Source organism: Gavia stellata, chromosome 9, assembly GCF_030936135.1.
Source record: "Gavia stellata isolate bGavSte3 chromosome 9, bGavSte3.hap2, whole genome shotgun sequence".
NCBI classification, from domain to species: domain Eukaryota; kingdom Metazoa; phylum Chordata; class Aves; order Gaviiformes; family Gaviidae; genus Gavia; species Gavia stellata.
The window spans coordinates 31,446,947-31,473,182 of record NC_082602.1 but is presented as its reverse complement, the minus strand read 5'-3'; the positions used below and the strand labels follow the sequence as shown (position 1 = coordinate 31,473,182).

Below are 26,236 nucleotides of genomic sequence, written 5' to 3'. Positions count from 1 at the left end.
ATCTCTGTCAGCCCAAGGTGCAAGAAATTACAAGCTGGGATCTTTCGGCTTTTCCTTCTCTCTGCCTCCACAGAGGTGAATCCCAATCTGCAGTGTCCCAGCACAAGAGAGCAGAAGTCCATACAGGGACTTTATAGACCCTACAGCTAAGAAGCACTAAGTTACAATAAAAGAGAAGTTCTGCACTTTAAATACTTGTTTCATTTAAGTTTTAACTTTGGCAACAAGTCAAACAATAAACCTGCCCAAGAGAAACAGGGCATATCCATGATTTACATTCCCATCTGAAAAGTTACTCAGGAAATAAATTGTAACTGTGGTTGAGGAATGCAGGCAGTGGGAACTGCAGGCAATGTCTTCTTAAATCCTACATATGATAATGATCTGATGATCCCAGGGAAATCTACAGGTGTGCAATCCACCTGGTTTGCTCTTTATTTAGGGCTCAAATTAGAAACTAGGACTTGAGCACATTCAGTCCTTCAATATGTGTAGTATCTATCTTACATGAATGGCTCTGGTTTTTGCACTTTTCCATTGTAGAGATTTGCTCAGTGCAGAGCAGTGATTCAGATTTTGCTCATTTGTTTGCCAGTTGAGGTAATTTTTAATATACAAATATTTTTATAGAGTAATTGTTAAAACCTTCTCCTGTCCACTGGCTGTCCTCACAATTTAGCTGGGTTTGATTTAACAGGACCAATCGGAGACGGAAGGATCTCAGCAGGTCACAGTCAACCCTGATGCTTCAGAAATTCTGCAAGTCAAGAGAAGGAAAATGCAACAGTATCAGAAGTAAACAGAAACATGACATAACACAAATAGGTATTCATCTTGTCCTGCAAATTCTGTAGGTTTTCCAGTTGTCTGGGAAGCACAATAGATGCCGTCTAAGAACTTTTTGTTTTAAAAAGCAACCTAAACATTGCAATCTATAACATCTTTCTATTTTTGTGTGGATATTTTATCACTGTATGTATTACAGAGTCTGATATTTATTTAAAGCTGTAAATGAAATTAGTACTAGGTGACTGGTAGGGTCAGCTTTATACTACAGATGAATGAATGTGATTGGTAGAATATAAAATAATTTGTAATGAATAAATCAGATGAATCTTGTTCCATACTTGTAATCTTTGGAGATTTTTTGTATTTCTGGATTACTGGCACCATTGACCTAAGAGAATACAAAAGCATGATTCAGGTGGCTTAACAGATGAACAAGACAAAGGCCAGTGGAAGCAAAGTTATCACTGACTAACCAAGGGCATGCCTTTTAGCGGACATCAGAGAATTTGTTCTTGATTAACAGGATGTATTCAGATCACAATGAGTTCCTCAGTCTTTTTCAAATCTTCTGAACCAAAAAATCAGGATTATTTTGTTAGAAATTATGGCAGTAGGGGTAGCTATTGATAGATTAGGTAGCTGCTTAGAGAAGGTTGTAAACCCTGGAATTCAGATGAAAGGGACATTGCTACTTTAACGAATTGACTCTTCACAAACTTGTCTATTCTTTATATCCTGATTTAATACCAATCCCCTGTTTTTCAAATTTCTGTATAGGGTTGCAGAATCATTGGGCAAAAGAATACACAATTTGACTTGCAAAATTGTGAAAAGCCAAGAATTATCCAATAGCCTTAGACACAGTTTTTAATGGCATTTAATATCCCCTATGTCTCAGTGGTATGAATTGAAGTTAAGCCTATATATACCATTGTAGATCTGGAGCATAATAAGTAATTATCCTCTAATCAGGAATAAAGTGGATAATTCTAATAGTGAAATTTTTTTTGCTTTTTCAATCTAGAATGCATCACTGATGGAATTTGTGGTTATTTGCCCTACAGAAGTGCTTTTAAAAAGAATTGTCCTCCCTGATCCTCCCTCCCCGGATAATTCCAATGGCCACAGTCTTGCAAACATAGGCACATGATAATTTTTATGTATGTGAAAAACGGCACTGGCTTTAGGAGCACACACCAATAGCTTTTAGGTGTCAGGGTCTGAAAAGCGCAGAAAAAACACACCTTAGCCAGGGGCATGAGGGGAAGAAGGAAAGGGTGGCAGTAGCTGAGCCTACAGAATTTTCAGGGCTTCAAAAGCAAAACTGGAAACATTGGCAACTGCGGCTCTGATTGATTTGGGGAAGAACTGCAGTTGCTTTACTTTCTGATCTGTTTTGCCTACAAAATGTGGGCTTATTTCATAGACCCCAACAGGAAAACTGTCACTGACATTCTAGCAAATGCTCTAAGGCTATTTTCAAAATGGTGATGAAGGATGCCCCATGTAGGCCATGAAGAAATATCAATAACATTTTTGATTGAAGAGGAGGCATTTGGGGAAATGAAAAAAATACGTAAATATCTCAAGCTTACCATTTGTCATTCCAAAGCTGTCTCCTAATGAAGTGACCTTGACTCAGACCGAATTTTGGATTTAATCCAACTGACAAATGTTGTCACCTGGGTATAAACTCCTGGCTTGTTTTTTAACCCGCACTTATCGCCCCAGCTCACAAGGCCATATACGTAGTAGGAGCCATTTTCAACACAAGTTAATGGGCCTCCAGAGTCTCCCTGAGAAAAAGCACACATGTTCAAAACAAGAAGCAGAATGTTAACCAAAATAAGAATGCTTCTCTCCCATCATAAGACTTTGAAGCTGTAATGATGTTTTTTTCCTGTCAGATGTACCATCAGATGCTACTCAGTTCCTGAGTAGGCTTGCAGTTCTGGAACCAGGTCAAATGATACCAAACTTTTTGGATGTAAGTTTTTGTTTTTTCAGGTCTGTGATGTATATCTGACAAGGTCACATGAAATTTCCCAGGCATGAAATAACCAGGGATTCAGAGCCTGAGCTCAGAAAGATGAAGATGTGATCCTTGACTAAAAGAAAACACTTGATTTCTCCCACACCCCTCAAAATAATGTTATTCTGAGCTGGTTAGTCTCTTTTTTTTTTATTGGTGATTTCTATTGCCAAGTATGCTTGCAGGGGTAGTTTACACCTCAGGAAGCATTGCTCAAACTCTTCTCTCTCTTACAACAGTATAAATAGGAACTTGTTTCACATTTTCACTAGCTGTAATGAAAAGAAATATCAATCCTGACTTTCCTTGCAAGTCTTAGCTCTGATAGTGAAAATCAGATTAGAATTGGTGCTCATGGCAGAGGCCATAATAAAATTGAGAGAAAAAAGGCAAGTTTTCAGGTTATTATGACAAACTGCCTCTGAAGCCAAACTTTCCAGGCTAGTCTCTATATTCCACAGATCTGCCTGTGGCTGGCAGTGACAACATTAGCTCTGGGGATATACATCTCAAACTGTACTGAAGAAAGACTATGGCTGTTGAAATACACTGATGGGAGAAACAGATACATATGCAGCACCCTGCCAAAGCTATTACCCTGCACAGCCTGACTATTTACACAAAAAATTAGTGTTCAAATACACAAAAAGCAACAGACCTGACAAGAATCAGCTCCGAGTCTCTGAAGATTTCCTGCACAAAACATGCTTTCATCCAGTATGTGATCATATGCTCTGGGTGCATTGCATTTCCTCTGCGAAATCAGCTTGACATTGGCATCTAACAGCTGACGGGATATTTCATCTACAGGATGTGCACCAAAAAAAAGGAGTCACCTTCCTCCCAATCCTGTTACATGTTGTCTTTGCTCGAAATAGGAGCTTGCTTGCCATTTGGATGGGAAAGGGGAAGAGCAGGGGGGGTGCATGGGTTAGCGTGGGAAGAAAAGAAGTATCTGTCTGAAATGATAAGGGTTAGAGTTGGAACCTGGAAGCTTCACTCAGGACACCGAATTGTTGCCTGAACAAAAGCAAAGTCAGGTATTCAGAATTTGGCTCCGATCAGCTCTACCCATGTAATTCTGCTTTTCAAAGGTGCTGGTTATCTGCAGCTCCCACGGGTCCCAATGGGACTTCGAGCTGCTCAGCACTTCTCAGACTGGTGCCATTAGATGTTTTAACACACAGGCTAATGAAACAGATGAAAACTGAAAATCATACAATATTTAAGGGCAATGATTAATTATAATGAATCTAAAGACATAACTTGACATCTAAAGGCAATAGCCAGAGTTTCAAAGCTCTACATCTGTAGATAATTAAAGGTGGTTTATAAGTTTAGTTCTGCTTGAGTTTCAGGAAATATTCCATTCTGCAGTGATTTCCTGAAATGCTAATAATAGCTCTGCTCAAAGAAGGAGCCATCTAGTTTGAACATGTACAGGGTACTTGATATTCTTTGTTGGGAAAAAAAAAATTTCCCCGTACCCTTTTTAAGAGAGGCTTTTTATTTGGAACTTTTAAAAAATGTCCATTAAATTCTGTTGGTGCATTCTGATCAAATGAACACGCTTGTCTCTTGTGGACTTCAATGAGAGTTACATCAGAAGGAAGAATTTGGTCCTATGTATCCTATCAGGCTGTATCAGTCACAAAGCACTAGGACACCTACTGCAGCCTCAGTGACACATTTTCCTTCTGCTGCTTTACAGCAACACATCAATCAGAACATGAGAAAATGCATTTTTCAGAAAATTGCCATTATCTTTTTTTAAGCATAGTAATTTCTCCCCTTAGGATTTACCGCGGGCAAGAAAGGTTTTGGATAGAGCTGGTTGAACTTGAAAAGCTTTGGATTTTTTTTTTTATTTTTCAGCGCATCTGAAGATCCAGATGCTGCTTCTGAAAAGTGTTATCTGACCCAATGGGCTGGAAAACCATGTGAAAGTTCCCATCTTTCTTGGTCCTGTCTTGAAACACACAAACTATACAATAGCCTCTCTCTTGATACCTTCTTGCTTCTATTGCTGGCTCCAAATGAAATCGTAACATGGTGTGTCAGATGGCAAACAAAAAAAAATGCATCAGGGATTTTTTCAGAACTCTGAAAGGTTTGGTTGGTCTAGCAGTTGGAGATTTCTGCTAATGAGTAATTTCCACAGCAGGCTTTAGCGTCCTTAGTTTTGAATTCCATGTCTTGGTTTTACTAACTGCCTAGGTCCACGCTTGGGTCTGGCAATTGCTACTGGAAGTACCAGCCCACCTTGCCACGGAAGTACCCACTGAAATCCAGCTAGCCCATAAATACCTGTCTCTGTCGCGCCCCATCCAGAAATGAAGCAGTCAGTCCCAACGGGAAAGAAGAAGTTAGGCAGACATGCTGTTTTCACATACTTTGTTTCCACTGCACAGTGACCATCAACTGGCTTCAATTTAAGTAGTGCTGGAGAGAAGATAAGCAACAACAAAAAGTATTTGTAGCTAATTTTAATCCCTAGCCATCATTATCAGTCTGTAACCCGACCTTCTGCAAAGCTGCATATACCTGGCGTGCTGTTTGCACTACGTGCTGGACCTGCCCCTATTTTTTTACCTCCCCCCGCCAGTGACTTCTGCCTGCCCATCACAATTCACATCCCAAAGATTCAAATGGGTCTAAACCACAATTTGGCCTAATTATTTCCAGAGTATATTCTCAATGGGAATTTTACACTGAATTTAGTTGGAGAGAGGTGTTTCAAACAACTGAGGTTGGAGGTGAGCCACATGAATATTCAATAAAAGGAATTTACCAATATCATTGTGTGGGACACCGTTCTTCTCTCTGTATTTGTAATGCATGATGATCTTCTCCACATCAAATACTTGCTCTTGATGCTCTCTCTTCTTGAGGTCTTGCTTTCCAAGGGCTACTTGGAGATTTTCTGCTGGTTGTCTGCAAAAAAAAGGAGTAAATTACATGCGGACATTGTCTACCAGTGGTGAAAACCTGCACCTTTAGTATCTGGAATTCAAGATATTGCTTCCTCTTTTAGAGCATGGCCAGAAGATTTCCTAAGACTGCTATAGGAGGGCTTAGTCAGGGAAGCGGTGGTGTTAGACAATACATGTGCTCCTAACTTGTTGCAGTCATGAAATAAAATGATTTAAAGCTACATGAATACTCATTTCTTTGCTTTTTGGGGCAGAGTAGCAGTGTGCACGGAGTCTATTATTGTGGCTGTGATCATGAGTGGTACCTCATGGAGCCATGGGAGTACAATTGCTTGCCATTGTCTGGGCATACTTAAAATCATCTGTGCTGGAATGATCTCCAGTGTGTAATTTACTACTTTCAAGGGTAGTAGTATCCAACCTGTTCAACAAAAATGTTGAAGGAAATGTCACATTCTAAGGTAGCTGACACATAAAAAATGAATGTGAAAAGCATATTTTGGCTGTTCTGGAGATCTTAATTATGATGCAATATGTGATGTTGATTATGGTCTCCCAATATCCCCTGAGGTTTTCATGAAGTCCTTCTTTCATAAATTGCAAAACTTTGTTACATTCCTCCTCTTTTCCTCTCACACAACTATTTTAGCTCATTTTAGGTGAGTGGGGGGTAAGTCTAATTTGTTATTCCAGCAAGCACCAATTTTAAGTATATGTATATTTTCATGTATGTGTTCATTTTTTCACATATATGTTTGCCTTTCAGTTTGATCCCCAGCAATCGTTTGAATTGCAAATAATTTGGATTCCAAACTGTCTTTAATAATCATGCAGATTTTTATACGTTTATCTGCTCTAGGCATAGGACATGCACCTACTCAATACAGTGCCCAGCAGTAAGAACCCAGCATGCTTTAATTAGCACTCCACCACAGAAATGACTGCTCCTTTTTGAAGTCTTTATCTGCAGAGATGCCATCCAGGGGTGTTTGCCAGCTGTAGTCTTAGCTCCACCATAGATCCTCTTGAGTGTCCTTTGAATTTCTGGTTGTCCACATGTTTTGAATAATTCATTTGATCCAGGTGGGTCTGTTGGGCTGTCTGTTGGCCATGGACTCTCTTCAGCTGCATTGGAAGAGACAGCGGATGTATAATGCAGAGATAATATCAGACTGGAGGAGTTAAGTAACAGGGGGTCACCTGCTCCTCTGGACCACCAACACGCTGCCAAAGAGTTCACTTCTAATTCTTTACCTGTTCCTGAGCAAGGTGAAACATCACAAAAGTCCCATTCCACTTTGTGATTTTTTCTGATGTAGCACCAGGGTTTTTCATCCTCATCCGGATTCCTGAAGGGAACAGTTGAGAGCATCAGGCAATGGGAATGAGGAAACCTCCATGAAACCAACGAAGGAGCAGAGGATTCTTGGGAGAGCAGCCTCATGCTCCCATATGAGAGCCAAACTTCAAAGATACTCTTTCATAAGATTTGACAAAGAAGATGCCTGAGATAAGGGAGTGGGGCTTCTGCCATTTTACTATCCCCATATCTATCTTAACCCAAAGAAAAATGAGGGACTGATTCAGGGAAATGAGGGCTGCTTATGGAAAATTCACATCAGTACAGTGACTTAGGGAATGCACCTCTAACATCCTGGTATTTTATAGACAGGCAGTGTCTAGAAAGATGTGAGATCTTAACACTATCAGTTTGCCAAATTAATGAGCAATTTGTCCTCAGTGCTCCCTTTGATATAGACCTCTACAGCTGCTTCTTCAAAATATTACCTGCAGAAGTTATGTTCACCGATGCCATAAGAGTCAGCATCCTCCATAAAGGCATTAATAGGGTTGTTCAAGAGGATGTGGGAATTCCAGTGCAGGCAGGTCTTGCCGTTCACTGCTTGGTTCACTCTTCCTCTGTACATAGAGGAGGCCTCTTCATAACAATCATCCAGTCCTATAGGAAGACAATGCTAATATGAAAATGACTTTTGTGTTGTTCCTTGTGCAAAGTGGTTCCTCTTCCTCCCTTTCCTTGCCCTACATTCATTTTATGGAGGATCAGAACGACCTGCTGGGTCATGTAAAGATATCCCTTATCCTACGGAGGCCAGAAATAAGAGTAATGCCCCAACATCCGTCCAGCTTGAAGTTTGACTAAATTCAAGTGCCTGAAACCTCTTTGCGTGGTAGACCTAGCAGCTAAGAGGTGTCGTAATGCCAAAGCAGAATCTCTCCGTCAGTGGCCTGGGCAAGAAATTGTATCAGCAGGATTAGACAGAAGTGGGCACAGAGCTACTATCATGCTAGGGCAATGGATGTGCCAAAAGGAAGGTTGTGGGATTGTGAACCTAATCTGTAGGCGAGGTGGAAGAAAAGTCACCTGCAATGTGGCATATGAAGTTTGAAGTGCAATCAACTTTTAAAAGGGAAAGGAACAAATCCTTCTCCTTGGAAACATGTGTGGGGTGCGGTGACTGTGGTGGTGCTGCAGAGGCAGAAGGCTCTCCATGCAGGGTGGAGTAATCCCATGCTCTTGGCGACCCATCAACGTATCCCAGCCCGGGGAGTCACAGGCAACTAGACATGAATCTTCACTACATCAGCTTTCAGGTGTTTAAGGAAAGCCCAACATTACTTCTCCATGGGACACGTGCAACCTCTGGGAAATGTGTGTTTGCTCATTATATACCAGTGGGACCTTGCTGAAGCACACTTAGAAAACATCAGTATGGGAACTGTTTTGAGCCCCTTTGCTGATGGTGGCTGCAGAAGGCAGACTCTTCCTCCATCACTCTCCCCGAGGAGGCTGGTGCCCCGGGTGCAGTCAGGTACTTGGTGCGATGACGGCATCAATCAGTCCGACTGCAGGGTGAAGCCAGTCCTTGGCTGTCTGGAGGCTTCGCCTCTACCCTCTCCCCTTGAGCTGTGACCTACCGATCTCACAGAATCTCCCTCTGAAAGGTTTGGGGCACTTGCAGGTGAATTTCGATCTGATTCTGTGCCGTATGCAGATACCTCCATTTTTGCACGGGTTTGGTCTGCATGGTGAAGATCCTGTCAACGTGGAAAACGCAGAACAGCCTTGTCACTCGGCTGAACGCTATACAGCCACTCGCATGCCCGACGGAAACTGGGGAGAGGTCCCACTTAGTCTGATGGCTTCAAGTTTTTATGAACTCTTGAAAAATACTATCACCGGGGGTCTCGCCAGTGAGTGAACCACCACCCTGTAAATCCAGCATGACTCACCACTGACCAGCCCCACGGATGGCAGCCATAGCAGACTCAGGCTGGGTGACCAGGGCAGGACTACCCTCTGCGATGGGCTGCACGTGAGGTGACCTCGCCATGCAGTCCCCGCTGCAATTCACTCAGTGCCCCGCTAAGCGGGAGCCTTTTCTGATGGGGCTGTGCTCACCTTGTTGGCAGTCAGGGAGTTTGTAGGGATGATTGCAGCTGCACTGGAAATAAGGTGGAGTTAAAGTGATCAGGCAGTCTCCCCCACGGCACCTCTTCTCCAGACACATGTCCTCCACTGTAGAAAACAGAGACATGAGGTTCTTCATCAGTGTCTGTGTGTGCACAAGAGCCGTGCCCTTGTGGAGATCATGGGAAGACATGTTTTCTCCCAACGCCTCGAGGAGGCTTTCATCTGGCTGGTGTGGATGTGGCATTTCCCTTCTTGTCCACAGTATCTGTGGCAAAAAATCTGCAGGACCGACGAGCAGCTCACCACTGCCCACCGGGTAGAAGACCACTTTCTGCACACCTGAAGTCTGTTTTACCGGATACCACTTTAGACAGACTTTGGTCTGAACAAGGGCTAAGTGTGACACCTACAAACAGGACTGCAGTGGGCTGTCAAAACCCCCACCCCAGCAAACAATGGGTTTATAAAGCCCTGTGTTTGCTTTCATTGACAGAGCTGTAACAGTAACATTAGTTGCCAAAATAAGGAGTGTAAGTTAACAACAGAGCGATTACCTTTCTCGCACGTAGTCCCAGCATATGGCTTGGGGCAGAGACAGCTGAAGCTGCTTCCTTTGTTTTCACACCTACCGTTGTTCTTGCAGGGGTTGGAGGAGCATGGGTCTGCTAGGGTAAAGATGGAGATCTTTTAGTTTAACTTTCAGCTTCTCCACCTCCAACACCTGGTTTTTCTTCTCGCATTTTCCGACTGCAGAAAGCTGCCTTTCTGGCCACAGCATCCCTTGTAACAGGTACCGCATTTATGCATCAGCTCATCAGCCGCAGGAGCAGCTACGAATTGCCGCAGAGCTTATTGCAAGCTCTAACAGCTCGCGGCTTTGGGTCTGGAGCTCCTCAGCTCCCTTTGCCATGTCTACGATGGAGCTGTAATGGGGCAAGTCCCTTCCTTTGCTCAGGGCCAGGTTTGCCTCTATGGCAGCGGCAGAATCAGGTGCCTTAAGAGCCAGAGCTGGCCCTGGGCACCTGCCTTCATGCACTTACTGTGGAGGGGTCTGTATTTGGCATTGCCCTGGTTGCAGCATGGCACTAAATCTCCTCTGGAAAAGCCATCCACCACCACTGTACTGTATAATACCCCTGGGTGGCTATTGCTGCAAGGGAGCAGGCACCTGCTGAGAGTCACCTGAGTGCTGCTCCTTACACCATGCTCAGCCTCTCCACTCCACTCCAGGCTGCCAGGATCAATTGGTGTTGGGGACAGCCACACACCAGCTCTGCTTTCTTTGTGCTGGGGGATAACACAGGCAACTTCCCTGTCTCTCTTTTTGTGTTCCCTGAGCAATCTCACGGATCCTTTCTTGCTCTCCAGAAGTTTAGCAAAACAGAAAAAGAAAGGAAAAGAAAAAAACTTGCAATTGAGAAAAAAGAAAAAAAAAGGAAACCTGCTCTACATTTGATTCCCAGCATAAATACAGAACATATATCCCATGAAAACAGCAATTACAGTGTCTATAGACAAATAAGCCTGTGGTTTTTTGTAGTAGCAATCAGAAATGTTCTGCATGATCAGAATCCATCCTGTGAAACCCGGAGATAAAACACAGGCGCCTTACAAGAGAAATACAAAGGAGAACACTGCAAACAATCCTCCTAACTCATCCCTTTGATGCAGGCATTTCGAGAGCAGGCTGGCAGCCGAGGCCTGCCACGCTCATGCTGCAAGTGCAGGGTTGGGATTTTACCCCTTCCTCACCTCCCTGCCCACCTCTCAGAGGTACCTTTTCTAGTATCACTGTAGCCAAAAAATGCCTCAAACCAGTCAGGGTCCTCCGAGGGCTGCTGCTGGAGGAAGGGGTTCTGCTCTGGTTGTGTGTACTCATCGTAGTACTCGTAGTCATCAGCCTCGTCTGTAGGGAGAGGTGAAAAGAGGGTAGACAAACAAAGGCATTAAAACTGCTAGAAGGAGAGAAGGTATAAAAGAAGTTATTCCCTGGGATGGACAGTCCTTTTCTCCTTCAGCTTGTTTGGGGTGTCAGTGGGTCTAGAGCTTGCATCGCCTTGAGGACCGAAGGTGCCATTCATCTCTTCCTTGGAGTGGGCAGAGCTCACCCAGCACCCAGTATGGGCACCCCTCGGCACCGCTGGCCCCAGCTCTGCTCTTGCTGCTGCTCCTGGAGGGCGCTGGGGCCCCGGATGCCCAGCCGGCTCCTGCGGTGGCAGCCGGGACACCGTGGAGGGGACACAGGCGGGGGGCTCTGCAGGCATGGGCACGAGCCCCCTGTGCGGCACCACAGCCAGGGGAGATGCTGATGGCTGTTGCCAGCACAGTGAGAAAAGGAGATTTGGATTCCTACCAGAAGGGGTTTTCTTTCTCCACCTGCTTTGATCACCAGCATCACCGCTGCTGCAGCACGAGGCAAGACCTTCACTGGCATGTGGGGGGGCACAGAAACCCATTTCGAGGGAAATCGGAGGGGAGCGACGGCCCAAGGCACCTGCACACATATGTAGCTCCCCGTCCACAAAACCCCTCTCTAGGATCGAGGCCCGGCTCAGCAGACATGCTGCAAAGCCCGTCCTTGCCTCAGCAGAGCCTGCAGCCTCCCAGCAGCCGGCATCCTCCCGGGGAGCCCAGCGCCGGTGGGACCTGCAGCTTTGCCAGCCTGCATTTGGGGGGTCACTTGATTAAAGTGGGCTGGCAGCTCCTTGCACAGGTATGGCTGCTGCTGGTGGAAGCCACTGCAGTGTTTCAAAGACAAGCTATGGTAATGAGCAAAGCTAAGCTACGCACAGAGACATTTTAAAAAGCTCTCTCCTAGGGCTGGACCGATGGCCCCATGGATAATGCTCTGCCTTGAACTGATTATCAACTGCATTATCTTAGTTTTCTCTCCTCATTCATTCACTTGCAGCCTTTACCTTTATTCTTTCTTTGCTTCTGAAAAAAAAATATAGAAATTCCACTTTTCTACAATGGGTGTTTCATATTTCATATTAAAATAGAACCATCTTTTTTTCTTCTTTTTTTCCTACATGCCAACTCTCATTTCTCACCAAAAAAAAAAAAAAAGAGGAAAGTTTCACCTCATTTATTGCTATGTCAAGTCAAGACTCCTTTTCCTCAGCTCATTATTTCCAGAGGAGCTGAGTCTCGACGGTGTGCAAGTGTTGCAGAAGTGTGTGCCTTGCTGAGGAACAGAAGGATCTCACTGGAAGATAAGGACATTGTCTACAGTGAACAAAATTAAATTTAATGTGATGTAGTTAAGGAAGAAAAACAAGAAGAGGGTTTTGCCTGAAATGCAGCCTGCAAGCTCACTTTGTCGGAGGGGAGATTTTGCAAGCGGACTTGAGTTTGAGGGAATTGTCTGAAGGAGTCTGATTTTGTTTCCCCTGTTTATTTTCAAAATCTTAGTGGGGAACATTGGCTTTTATTCCACAGATGCTTTAAGAAGTATTCTGAGGGATGGGGTAGCTCTTTGTATGGAAAAGATATACCTGTTTAAAGTTATGAAGGATGAACAGGGGAGTTACGGCTGCCAAAAACAGACTGCAAACACGCCCAGCATGCTTTACAGAGGCTGGTGAGGACTCTCTTGAGTCGACAGAGGAAAAACAAGTGCTCCGAATGAGCACAAACAGCTAAGCCGCTGTAGAAGCATCTACCATGATTTTTAAACCAACTGCTCAGTGCAAGTATGGTGTTAAGAAATGACAATACTGTCACTTCATTTTGTTACATTGGCATAATTTCTTAGCAACAGATTAGTTGTTTATTGACAACACTTACGAAATTACTTGTTGACCCATTATGGACTATTTTAAGTGCATCTCTGCAGTAAACCCCAAGTTGGCCAAAAATGCAGTTCACATTTTGCAGGACATTCGCTTCTGGTGGCTCTGAGAGGTGGAAGAGCACAAACCCCTCTTTGCACTGATGGGGCAGATGACCCCTGGGCAGTTTTGGGACAGGCTAATGCACACCTGAGGCCAGGCTGGCATCTGGCAGCCCTTAAGGAGGGCACTTTTGGGTGGCCAAGGCTGAAGTCGAGCGGGCGGGACCGAGCAACCCCCTCATGGGCTGGCAATTACCAGTAAGTGAAACTTTACGACCAAGCTGTGGAGTTAAGGGCGCATGTGGAAAGGGCTCGGAAAACATCAGCAAACCCTTTTGGGTACCCTGGCCCCCTGTGTGAATAGTGGGAGTCGGTGAGCTGAGCTGCCTGGCCGGGAGACCAACCAAGGTGAATTGAGAGTGCAGCTGATCTGAGAAATCACCAGCATCCCTGCTTTCTCCATTGCCATCCCTCTTTACAAAACTGTGGAAGAGAAGTAGCTCCTCCAGGCCATGTGAGTGATGCTTCCCATCTCCCAGCTACTCCATGTCCTCCCCAGCTGCATGATGCGGTGAAAAACAAAGAACAGAAAGCCCTGACTTGGGTGCATGAATCACACTAAAAGATGTCTTCTTATTTATCATTCCTCCAACACTAAATAACTATTTGGCTTCCACATTTCTTATTTAAGAAGTGCTCCCTTTCCATTTTTTTAATTATTCATAACAAGCCATAGGTTTAGTAAGCAAAAACAACACTTTTTTTTATCTGAGCACATAATTAACGCACAAAGTCTGATACACTGGTTGATTTAAACATATTACTAAATCAGAGTGTTCATTCTTTGTAAGTGCTGGAAAACCTTAACATGCTTAAAAAAAGCAGTGATCTGACATTTGTCACTGAAATGTGACTATTACATGAAATTAAATTAGACATCCTGCATGCAAATTTTCAAAGAATAACTTTCCTCTGTGTAGTACAAAAAAATCCCCCCATAATTGATAGGCAGAGATTGACTTTTAAAGCTTCAAATCATCTTTGCGGTCTGGGTGATCTTTTAAACTGCTCAAGCTTTCATCTGCAGTTTTTCACATTGCCAAGAGCTGTCAATCAAGCGATGGATTCTGATCAATATCCCCTTGTTCATTAGCTTACTCGAGCTCTCTGCTATGGAGAGAACAGATATCCCAACACCGGCAGTCACACTGTTTTCAAAACCTTCACTGGATCGAGTCATGACTAATGTTCTGAGTGGGAAAGTGATGCATTAGGATGCCATCGAGTGACCTGAATTGCAAGGTAACTTTGTTGGACTGCAGTTGTCAAGATGAGTGATGTGCAAAGTTAAAGTCTATTGCCAACACACATCAAGTGCGCCAGAAAGTACCCAGCGTTTATTCAAGCTCTCTGAACCTCTGGGGATTGACTGAAATCTGGCCTAATTTAAGCAGGATGAGTCTTCCTGCCACCTTTCTAAATAGTTTTTGTCTGCAGCTCTGAGAATAATGTAGTGTTATTTTTATGAGGCTGAAATCCTGACTGTATTTTAAATAATGACATGTCCTCCATTGAATTCTGCAGAGACGAGACCTCACGGTATTTCCTCCCTTCCACGCGGGCTGTGGCTGGGAGTATCTGCGGCTTCAGAAAGAAATAGCAAAAGAAGGGGGAGCAGCAGGCCTTTCAAATAGCTTTATGGCAGTTACTTAAAAGCAGTTTTGCAGTGCCTTTTCCTTAGAGGGATGGGCGCTGGGCGAAGGTGGCCGATGACGGCTGAAGGAGTGGGGACTTGCAGGAGGATGGGGAGTGGGAGATTACAGGGACAGTGGAGGGACCGAGGTAAGGACCGTAAAGCATAGGGAGAGGGAATGAATTAAGAAATTGTGAAAGCTCCACCACTGAAAAGCAAATCAGCCGGTTTGCACAAGACTTGTGCTTAAAGCCTGAAGCCAGGTGCACGACTCCATGGTCAAATACTTGCAGAAGCTAAATACTGAGCTTAGATGCACAAATGATTTGGAAATTTGTTTTCCACACACATCGTATTAGAAGAGCAACATTGATTTGGGGAAAGAAGCAGTGCTGTATGAGCTACAAGGCTGCTGGACTCGCAGGTTTGACCTGGAAGCCAAAACAGTGCTGGAATGAAGAGGAATGTGGCTGAATGATGAGTGCATAGTAAAAGCCACATTCTTTTTTTGCAGAAAAAGGAGCAAAATTAATTTAATACTTTATTAGCTATAAACTATAAATTCAGATCTAAGAGCCACTGAAATCAAGAAAAGGAGGAGCAGGGCTTACCCGCAAAAATACTAAACTCAGCAATAAAACCATAATCCTTTATGTGGACCAAGTAGGCTGCAAAAGGATGTAAAAATCCTCACATAGTATCTACAGATCCTCACACAACATTCATCACAGCTTTTCTCTTATCAATATCTTAATGCTACACAGCTTTCAGTGATTTTTACTTGCATGAGCTTGTAAACACTTTTTGAACTTTCTTGCACTCTGCGTAAAACCTTGTGGAAATAAGTTCCACGGTTAGTTGTGTGCTGCAAGGGAAAGTTAGCCTTCATTTATTTGACCTTCAATTTGCATGCACAGATAGACTCTCTACTTATCTACTGTGAGGTTTGCAGCCCAGCACCATGACTTCTCTTCCAACCCGTGACCCACTGTGTCACCCATGGGTCCCCAAAGCTGTGTTGAGCACGTGAGGCCACAGAGTGGCAGAAAAGTTCTGGCTTGGAACAGAGCTGTGAGTTGCAGGTGTGGTCTAGAAGTACCCTTTGTTCAACCGCAAATTGGTACTGCTGCTGTACCACTGTTTCGGGCTCCGGTGTGCCAGACGCGCTCCTGGCTGGGACCCGATGCAGTGTTGTCTCCTGCACTGACACAGAGCACATGTGGAGGTCTGAAATTGCTCACCATATTACTTGTCCAAAGTCAAACAGACTCTCTACTTGATCACAGGCTTGATTTTAAGCTCAGCAAAGCTGTGCAGAAAGTTAATAAAACTCAGCGCCGGGCACTAGCAAAAGCTCTTGATGGACCAGCTCACCAGCCTCTCAGTTTTGTATGCAGAAGTTAAAATGAAGAAATGGAAACCACTTACCGTTTAGGAGGTCGGCCAGGAAGAAGAAATGGGAAGCCTGCATGACATAAAAAAGGGAAGAGAATCAGTTTCTGGGGAAAAAAGCGAGCATGGAGATTGGTTCATGGCACAAAGTTTCTGTTTGCCCCAGTGCTGAACATCCAGACAAGCTCGTTACTCACTTTGGAGCTAACTGGGCTGGATTTTAAGAGCTCTTTCAAAAGGTTATCAAAATGTCTTAAAAAGCCCACTGCTCCCAACAACCTGGGCGGGAGCTCTGGCTTTTCTGAGCATCCAGCCCAAGCCGCAGGGCTGCTGTGCTTTGGGAAAAACCTGTCCTGAACGAGTTAAATTGCCTTTTTGCTTATCGAGTGACCACGCACTGACTATTTGTCTAACTCCTCTGAGATACGGACAGAGGCCACGCTCCAGCCGGCTGCCAAAGCCAGAGACTGGGACATGCTCGGGCAGGGCAGAGAGGAGGTCGGGCAGCGTGGCACAGCCCTGGAGCCTGCACCTGGTGCAGCCGGTGGGATCTGGACCTCCGAGCTGGAAGGCTGTCGACAACCTCTGGATGGAGAACATTTCTGGCACTTCCCGTGAGGAAATGCCATGTGTCCGACCTCCAACGTGGGGCTCCAGCCTTTCCTGTTTGGCTCATGATCAAGGGCAAGCGACAAAAGGGAACAGAAAAAGGAAAACAGCTCTCAGCCTTTGAAGAGGGTGAGTGAGGCTTGTCTGAAAGGAGATGCACTGACTCCACACTGGGACGCATCCCCCGCGTGAAGATTTCAGCTCGCTTTCCCTCTTGCTCTAAATCCCAGCTGCGGACAGGATTACCTGCCTGTAACGAGAATAAACATGCTAACAGCGGGTGTAAAGAAGGAGAGTTGGAGCTGCTATTCTTCATCCCTCACATGATTTGTGAGAAGAAAATGTATTTCTAAACAATTTAACACATGTAATAAAGACAGCATACATACACACACGATTATTATGTGCACCTACAGATTGCTGCAGATACAATTAACTGTAAATATAAGCCCTGTTTAGTTGTGCGTTATATAGGAACAGTATATAGAAGGAAGGCAGTCTCAGCTAACACTGATTATGACTAAGAACGAATGAATCAGAAGCAATGAATAAGAAACAGGACAAAAAAGCTCAGAATCCACATTTGCGAATATTATCTGGAATATATAAATGAGTTTTTGCTTCAGGCACGTTTGCGTCCCTCTTGTGTTTGAGCCAGGGAGAACAGACACTCCAGCGCTCCCTTTCCCGATGACTTTAATGAGAGCGATGTCCCCTGAACAGCTCAGCGGAGCCTCTTTCCAGGTGCACTTAAGTGAGCCACACACATACAGAACTAAATCCTTTGCAGCTGGAAAGACACACACACTCACACAATTGCCCCTCTTGAATGAGAGCAGAGATGACGGTAAATGAGAAGGCTGTAAAAGCTCTGCCCTTGGTGTATATGTTTCTTGAGGGCAGGTACGGGGTTCGTCAGATCCTTTGCCAGACCCTGGATGCAATGGAGACTGTAGAAAGAAAAGGTCTAATTGCTCCATTTACAATTAGTGGTAGCGTTCATCCATAAACACAGACCAAAACAAACCCTGCAAGTGTACTCCTTTCTTTTGGAGGAATAGATGAAACAAAGAACAAGGAAGCAGCAACGGGAGCAGGATGAAGCGAGAAACATTTCCTCTCCCCCCCCAGCTCTCCGCGGTGCCCTGTTGTGCTGTTTGCCGGATGGGGTTGGAAAGCCTTTGGGGGCAGAAGGGTGTGACTTCAGTGAGGTTGCCCCTGCACTTGGGGCAGCCCTTGGCACCGCATGGGAATGCCAGAGGGTTTCAGCCCAGGCTGAGCAAGGTGCAGGACGAGACTGCATCATGCTTTTCTGTGCCTCAGTTTCCTCCAGCTGTGGAGCAGAGATGATAGCCTGACAACACCCAAGGGGATGGCTCACACACCAAGAAAAGAAGACGAGAGACGTAGCACTTTGCTACACTACTTTCTTTTCCAGATGACCCACCTACCCCTCCTGCCCAAGCACTCCTCCATGGGCAGAGCTGACTGCAAAAGGGCGGCTACCCTAAACTGCCTCTTGCAACAAACTGGTGCCCTAGAAAATGTGCAGGTTTCCAGTAACATCCTTCAGAGCAGGCAGTGGCTTGTACTCTAGTGTGGCTGAGTCCCAAATTTTGATTCCTGCTTTTGGATGAAAGCATCTACCTGCTGCCACAGTACAAATGTTATTGGGAACAAAAGCTCCTGGAGCACCCGCCACAGAGAGTCCAGTTAAGCCCAATCTTTACTATAAGGCTCTGGTGTCCCGTTTTGTCCTGGAGCTTTTCCCCATCATGCGCCTGTCACAAGCTGCAGCAGCAGAGCCACAGGGGACAAAACCCCAGGCAAATCTGACCTCTGGGCATGGAGACTTTTCTCCTCCCCTCTGAGGTCTGCTGGACCACTCACTGGACCACACTGGTTTTGAAGTATTTTCACCCTCGCCAGCCCAAATTTTAGCCTTTTGGCTCCTTGCATGAAGCTTTCCATGGCGGTGCGCAGGAGAGGAGGGAGAAGCGCTCGCCTCCTCTCTCCTGCCCGCTTGAGCTCGCCCTTTCCTCTGTGCCATGAGGGGATGCGGGATGCAGGATGCGGGATGTGGGATGCAGAAGGCGGCTGTTAGGAGGGCAGCAGAGGTTGGTTACTGCAGAGTGGGGGGTCCAGGCGGGGGTGCGGGCAGGGACAGTGAAGGCAGGGCATCCTGCCTGCCGTGCCGTATTGCTGGTGGCCAGCAGAGGAGGATCTTGTCTTTCCGACGAGGTGCGATACTGAGCCCAGCCAGGAGCAGGATTCAAACAAAAGGGGGGGGGAAGAAATTAGGCTGTGGGGCTGGTTTCACCAAACAGTCTCCTTGCTGCAGCTCGACACCGATACTTTGTGTGCTCTCTCTCAAGAGGGAATAAAATCTCTGGATCCTGTCTGCAGCAGGTCCGCAGAGATGGGGGACGAAGCTGGAAGAATTCGCAGAGAGCAATTTTAAATTTTATTACTTTAGGCTCATAAAAAAGAAACCCTGCAAAAAAAAACCTGAGGGAGACATCTTATATGGGTACCAGTGCATTGCTGAGCATGGAGCTGATTACATTTATAGGGCTTCTAGAAAAAATGGTGGAAAAATGGCTGAAATTCAAAATATCCTAATTTCACCTGACCTTTGTTGTCTGTCGTCATCATTGCAATGATTAGCACTTCACTAAAGCTTCCTTTCCTGAAAGAACTATCCAAACTTTGCTAATTAGGCTTTGTACCAAGGTTAAACGCTGCAAATACATGATACTCTCCATTTTTCCATTTCAACTCCTCAAGAAAGAGAGACTAATGAAACATAATAGATTTCAAACAGTAATGCCAGAACCATGAGCTTTCTTGGTCTCAGGACAGAATCCTACGGCTCTTTCTCAGACAAAAATGTCCAGTTAATCTCTGGTGATTCTTTCTGAATAAAGCCAGGAAGATTTGACCCCAAATTCACGGGAAATTACTTACAGCTGCCAAGGGCATTCTGCAGTTGAACTGTTTATTTTGTCTTGGGTACATTTGCTACCCCTTATTACAATCAAAATGAATAATTAAAACACAAAAGCAGGTGGAGAAACAGACAGCACAAAGGCAACAACCCAGGGTTAGGCTGTGAATTTACATGTGTGCAAAACAGAAGTCATTCCAGAGAAAACAGTGTAGCTACTCAAGTTGGCATGTATGACTAGCAAGAGGGATGAAAACTACCTCTACACATACACACACTTTGCAACAAAGCACTACAGGGGTTCAAACATCAAACTGCATTGGTAGGAACTGGCCTATTCACTTTATTGCACGAAGTCGTGCAAATTCTCCTGCAACTTACAACGAAGTGGCCTTCGCGGCAGAAAAACAAATATTACCCTTTTCATTTGTTCTTCTGTGCAGTCATGGCTTTGCAGCTGAGAAGGAGGTGGGATGGGGATGAACTGGAGAATGAGGTTGGATATTTGATCAACTTCCATCCACGACTGACATAAGGCATGAAGGAGCCATGAGGGCAGACACAACTACTGCCTTTCGTAGTGAACCCCTTGATCCCGCTGACAGCTCTCAGTGGGAATCTTTGTCTGGGCTTCTCGCCAAAGGAGGAGGGAATCGACAGTTCTGATGCTCTTACAATCGGCCAGATTTTTGCCTGCAACCATCTTGGGTAGTGGCAGTCTTTGAACTTCAAGGGAAAGTGGCTTTTCCAGCAATGACATTGTATTTCTCAGCCAAGGCCATGGTTGCAGTATAATGAAAGCAGGGCATATTATCATCTGGAGCACACATGCAACACATGGTGTATTTTTAGCCTGGGAAACCATTCTCTGAAAGGATTCCACCAAAACCTCTGAGTTCTTCACCTCGCTGCTCGCAAGACATCTCCTGCCTCCACGCTGAACGGCAACGTGTGCCTCAGAGTAAATGACATGTTCCTTATCGACTGGTCCCTGGGTACCCAGAGAAGTTTACATTTAAAGTCTTTGTTTGGCTGATTATTCAGTTGTGAACCTTTCCCATGGTAGCACCTGATTCAGAAACCACGGGGATCCAGGAAAAAGCAACAGCCCTCGGAGGTGCTGCTGAAACCAGCTTGGTTCTCTGCACAGGAGTTACCTGCTCCTGTTTTCCAAGAGATCAAAGATTCCAAGTTAATCTTTGCACTGTGAGAGATGGCCTGGTAGCAGCTGGGTGTTTTTAAAGTTGCTCACCTGTGGATGAGGTGTGCTTGTGCTCCCAGGTGGAAAACGGGGTCAGCCTTAGATGCCACAGCAAGGGGAAGCTACAGAATCTGTTTCAAGGGGGCTGCAGGAGCCAGCCTTCTCACACTAACACGAGTGTGCTGCACTATCAAACGCTTTTGCAGCCGGTGCTGGGAATGCAGGTTATACTGCTAGACTTAAAGCTTATGCAAAGTCATTAAGTCCCTTTAGTTACATGGGATATCAACCTGCACGCTTCAGGGCATAAGCTGATTGCCTTCAGGGGTCAGCGAGGAACGCTTCCCTCTCTGAGAGCGCGGTGCACAATTAGCTGGGGGCTCTCCCAAGGCTTTGTTGCTTTCCTGCTGCATCGGGCAAATTTAGGTGAGCGCTGCAGAAGGGCATTACACCTGACGGGCCACAAATCGAGACGGGCTTGACAGTATTCACTTCTCTTTGCAGTGATCGGTTCGCGACGCAATGGAGCATAAAGCCCTCGCGTGAGTGGTGCAGCACTGGAGAGAGGCTGAGGGGAGCAGAAGTGGGAATTTAATACAGGAATAGATCCATTGGGGGGTAGAAAAAGACGTCAGACAGAGTTCATTTTGGGACACCCTAAAATGTCGGTCTCTAAGCACCTGAGGCAAGGAAAGACCTGTACCGCTGGTAAAAGCTTCCTATCCGTGGGCCGGCTAGGAGATAGGCACCCATGATAAGTTTTCTTTGCAATTGTTTGATATTAATGTGATACTTTAATCCTTCCCTTTCCGCTACTGAGTGCACTTGGTTATTGGACTGGGCACGGCTAGTGACTTCAAAACACTTTCCATCACATCTAAGCACACATCAGTTTTTTGCAGTTCCAAAATATTCAGTGAAGAGCCACTTCTGCTTCTGTGACTCCTGCATTCCTTCCTCTCTGCTGCCAGGGGTGTTGAGTTTGGAGGGAACACTGATACGAGGAAAAAAGCCTGATCTGAACATCTGTTGATTTAAAAATCACCTTTTTTTCCCTGCAAGCATGTGCTGAAGCACTTTAGACTGTTGTTAAATGGGAGCTGCAGCCTGGTGTACGAGCAGCTCCTTCACCGGAGTGTTGTGGGACTGAAATTGGTCTCGTCCTGTTGCGGATTTCTCTAGCCCGACTCAGCACAACGTTTAAGCATACCATTTAAATCTGTGTGTATTTCAGAAAAGTTGCTTCAGTACAAGCCCAAGTCAGGGAGGGTGATAGGCAGCTGAATTGCTGTGTCTGAATGTTGATAAAACCTGCTGCAGCAGAGCTCTTTGGATTTATTTTTGGCAAAGTAAGGAATACTTAACAATGCAACACCTTATGGCAGGCATAATTCTGCTACAGTATCTTGCTGAGCAAAAGCATATTGATTTCTCTAAAAGCTCCTGTTCATACAATGCTGATGTGTGTATCAGTGAGGACATAGTGTAATTAAAAGCAAAAAAACCCCAAAACCCCAACCTGAGAAAACATGTCATGTCTGAAGACAATCTTTGGTGCAGTTGCATCATATATGCTAAAATAAAGGACGAAATTTTGTTCTCACTTGCACCAATCATGCAGCTTCCTGCCTTTTATGGAAATAGTTTGGATTCATGCGGGTGAAATCAGTTTCGTTTCAGGTAATATGAAAGAACCGAATGGAAATATTTGCCTTAGCATCCTGCTCCAAACCCGCCAGATCCATGAATGTCTGAGTGCTTTCCTGTTCTATTTTGATTGACTTGATATGAGCTACTGTCTAAATCTGCATTTGACTTCCGCTATATTTCACTAATAACATTTATTAATCAGAGTGTTAATTTCAAAAGCTCCTAAAACCAGATTTGAACAAAAACGAGAATGATGAAGATAGATAGTTCTGGGAAAGTATCAAAATAGAAATTTAAGGATGTTTTTCACAGTTTCAGCAAAGTCTATTTTTTTTTTTCATTCAAACTATTTTGGTGTAACTTTTTCTTTGGACCAAATCATTAAGGCAAAAACGTCCTTTCATAACATGTTTGTCATGCAGTGGTCACGTCACGGCGACTCATTCCCCTCTTTTTTTTCTGGGATCCATGCCAAGTGCTAAGCCAGAAAACCTTGTTATATTAATTATGAAGAAAAAACATGTTTTATTAAAAACTAGCCTGCTGAATATTCTGTCGTGCTGCTTTTCAGTGACAGCAGAATTGCTTTTGCATTTTAGCAATGTTAATGAATTTTCAGGGGCGGGGGGAGATATACACTACATTTTCCACAGCAATATTTAGAGCAAAGTCAGATTAGGATTGTCAAAACTAATGAATCAATCTAACACTTAGGACTAGCTAGGAAAAATCTGTGCAAGACTTTGTGTTGTCTAAGACTGCACCTACATCTTCCTCACTGAGTGTGAATTAACACAACCGATTCACTATGAGCTTATATATATTAGATTGGGTTCCCACAATGTCTGTAAAACTGGCATTGAACTACCCTAGAATTGATCCCCCCAGTAAGCTGCTACGTGTACCGGTGCATCAAGTATGCCGTATCCACTGCCGTCAGCGGATAGATAGTCCTGATGATACACTAATTATTAAATACCCTATTGTGTTGTGAAAATCACTGATCGTAAATTCATGGAGCTCTTAAAGAAGATCTATAACCCATTAAACCCCCTTACCATATATTTTTCCCGAAGGACTCAACTTAAACATGTCAACATCTGAAATTTTGCAACGCATTTCAGTAAATACGAACCTGCATGCACAGGAACTGTCATTAAGAAAGCAGAGGTTTGAAAGAACCTCAAATTCTTTCATAAGAAAATCTACTTGGTTGCAGTGCTTGGAGGGACAAAAGAAATGTTTTTAAAACTGACTTTTAACTTTGCTTTGGTTGCAAGCCATTCTTTCAGTCTTCTTCAAAGAGGAGATGAATAGATTTGGGAAAGTATATCAAGCTCTGCCAGCGCAGGGCTCTGGCCATCTCTAGCTGTATTGAAATTTTGCCGCTAACCTTTCTTCCACGTTAGTAGCAATGATAATTCAGCCATCCAAAACATATGGCTGGGGTAAATTTTACCTTTGACGAAAGACCTTGCAGAACTGCCAAGCCAGCGCATACCCCTGACCTCTTTAATCTTGATATCTAGTCTCTTCAGCATGAGGCTGAGCAGCCCATGCTGCAGCCCAGTAGTTTGGAGCATTGCTCAGCGCCCAGGGCTGCGGGAGTGACCGCACTCCCCACCGCACACCCCGGGGAGCGGGGTGGCCGCCGAGCGCACCCCGATGGGCCATTCCTTGTCATTGGAGATACCTGCTCCAAAAAACCATGGGGCTTCCCTCTTATGCAGCGTTTACTTGGGCACCTCAGTGTCCTGAAATGCGGATACTCAGCTACATGCTCCAGCTGCCCAGGAAGGGCTCAGCGAGGAGCAGAGCTGGCACATGGCAAGAAAAGTAATATAAAAACATACTCACACACAACCAGCTGTTCCCTAGGAGAATGACCAGTGGAAGAACTTGAAGGGTCAAAGCACTGTTAACCATCCTTACGCTCGTTTTTTCTTGAAATTAGCTTTTTCTTCTTGCCTACGTTTTTCCAGACAAGTCGCAATCATTCGAGGGTGAGATAATTCAGTGCAAATAATTAACCATGCTTCAAATATTGTTTAATGTTCAACAGATTTCCCTGATCAAATAAGTGCATCCTGTCCAGATAATCACTGCATTGACCGCTGGTAAATATTTCAAGTCAGTAAGTATCAAAGATGGGAATACTATAAATTAACAATGAAAAAAGTATTTTCCTTCTATTAGAGCTATTTTTCAACTATTATTGTAAATTGAAAAAAAGTATGAATCAGACTTAACCTCTCTCCCTTCCACCCGAAAAAATAGTGAATTTAGTTATAAAATAAAGGATTTTTTAAATACATGAAAGTGTGCTTCTTATGATTTTCTAAATTTCAGACATCAAGGTTCACGTTCTCAAGCATTTTTCCACAAATGTGAGAACCTGGAATCTTTTTTTTAATAAAAATTTAAATTCTTGAGTAACCCCCAGTCTCCAGAAGCTGAAGCATTTGTGACAACAGTAGGAACTGAGGAAATCACAATATTATTGCAAGAGTAAAAACCCCTCTATTGCGGAAATGCTGACAAACTTTCACTGATCAGATCTTCTTTGTGCTTCATGTTACGAAAACAAGTGAAAAGACATATTCTTTCTCCCAGACGGTTTAGAGCCTGAGTAGGAAGAAGGAAAAGGGTGATAGAAATACAGTGTTTCCACATCACAGCCCAAATTCACAAAGAAGTCCCTAGCAATATGTTTTCTCTATGGTTATAAAACAGTTAAATAGGATAGTGCTGAGCACATTACACAACACCAGGAGGAAAATGAATACGGTTGTCTTCTCAGGAGGACCTGAATAGTGTACAGTAAATAAAATGGATGGGAGGGGTGTCCACATGTTGAAATATGAGGAAGAAGACAGTGAAATTGCAAGGGCCTCATTATTTTTCAACCTGAATGCGACTTTCTAGTGAAAAAGATAAGATGTGAGCACTTGAGTGCAGACGCAGTGACAAGTGCTGAAATTTGGATGTCAGGGAACCTTATTTCTGATGGTTCCTCACTTTGGAGCCTGAACATCCTAAAGGAGATTTCATACATCAAAAAATACACAAAGAATTTAGGTATGCTAATTATGCCACACGTGCATAATTTAAGCGGGTGCCTACAAGCAAAACGTGTTTGAGATTTAGTATGTTGGTGGCCACACATACAAGTTTAAGAGATTCCAGATTCTTCAACTAGTTATAAAGACAGCAAGATAAAAGGAGTTAGATAACGCACGACTTTATGTAATGTGTCCTTGAGTAAGCTGATTTGCACTGAATTTTAATAGAGCCCTGATTCATCAAATCTCAAACAGAATTAAGGTATGGACTGGATCCTAATAACATCATGCTTTATATCCATGAAAGATAAATTAAAGGATGCAAAACTGCTATTGACAAACATTGATTATATGTACTTTGATGGACTTTGAAGTTGTGCCAGATGCATCTTGTCAGCCTCCAAAGTTTTCTTTTAAATCTCATTGCATAAGGCTTTTACTTTTTAATTATTTTTTCCCTCAGCCTCTTTGATCAAGAAAAAATGTAGATCATATTTGCGTGATGTTATTTCCTATGCATTTTATTTAGATATGCCCTTGTGCGCAGCTCATGATATGTAAAAAACATTACATGGCACATAGTCATCTTACCCTGTTATCCTGGGTGCTATTTAACACTTAATTTACCTTTTCAAGCTGCTGAGTGAAATCTCGCCA

General features: G+C 44.2%; 2 protein-coding genes across 6 annotated transcripts in view; one reads left to right on the top strand and one right to left on the bottom strand.

Moving 5' to 3' along the window:
* Positions 1-1,126, top strand: part of NRAP (nebulin related anchoring protein) — a 51,358-nt gene extending 50,232 nt beyond the window's left edge. For 3 of the 5 annotated variants that reach the window (XM_059821411.1, XM_059821410.1, XM_059821408.1), the window contains one exon: positions 733-1,126. In XM_059821411.1, coding sequence (XP_059677394.1) covers positions 733-799 — 67 coding nt within the window. In that variant the 3' untranslated portion in view covers positions 800-1,126. Of the gene's footprint in view, positions 1-697 lie in introns of all 5 variants that reach the window. The other 2 variants (XM_059821409.1, XM_009809861.2) reach the window with 1 other exon arrangement.
* Positions 1,127-2,408: 1,282 nt separating this feature from the next.
* Positions 2,409-25,091, bottom strand: HABP2 (hyaluronan binding protein 2). Its single transcript, XM_059821357.1, has 14 exons — positions 25,061-25,091; positions 24,375-24,460; positions 16,147-16,183; positions 10,968-11,096; positions 9,745-9,852; positions 9,179-9,295; positions 8,695-8,814; positions 7,543-7,714; positions 7,009-7,103; positions 6,633-6,873; positions 5,613-5,755; positions 5,129-5,263; positions 3,480-3,625; positions 2,409-2,585 (listed from the first exon to the last, which is right to left on the bottom strand). The coding sequence occupies exons 1-14, from the start codon at positions 25,089-25,091 to the stop codon at positions 2,409-2,411; spliced, it is 1,737 nt and encodes a 578-aa protein (XP_059677340.1).
* Between the last annotated feature and the right edge of the window lie 1,145 nt (positions 25,092-26,236).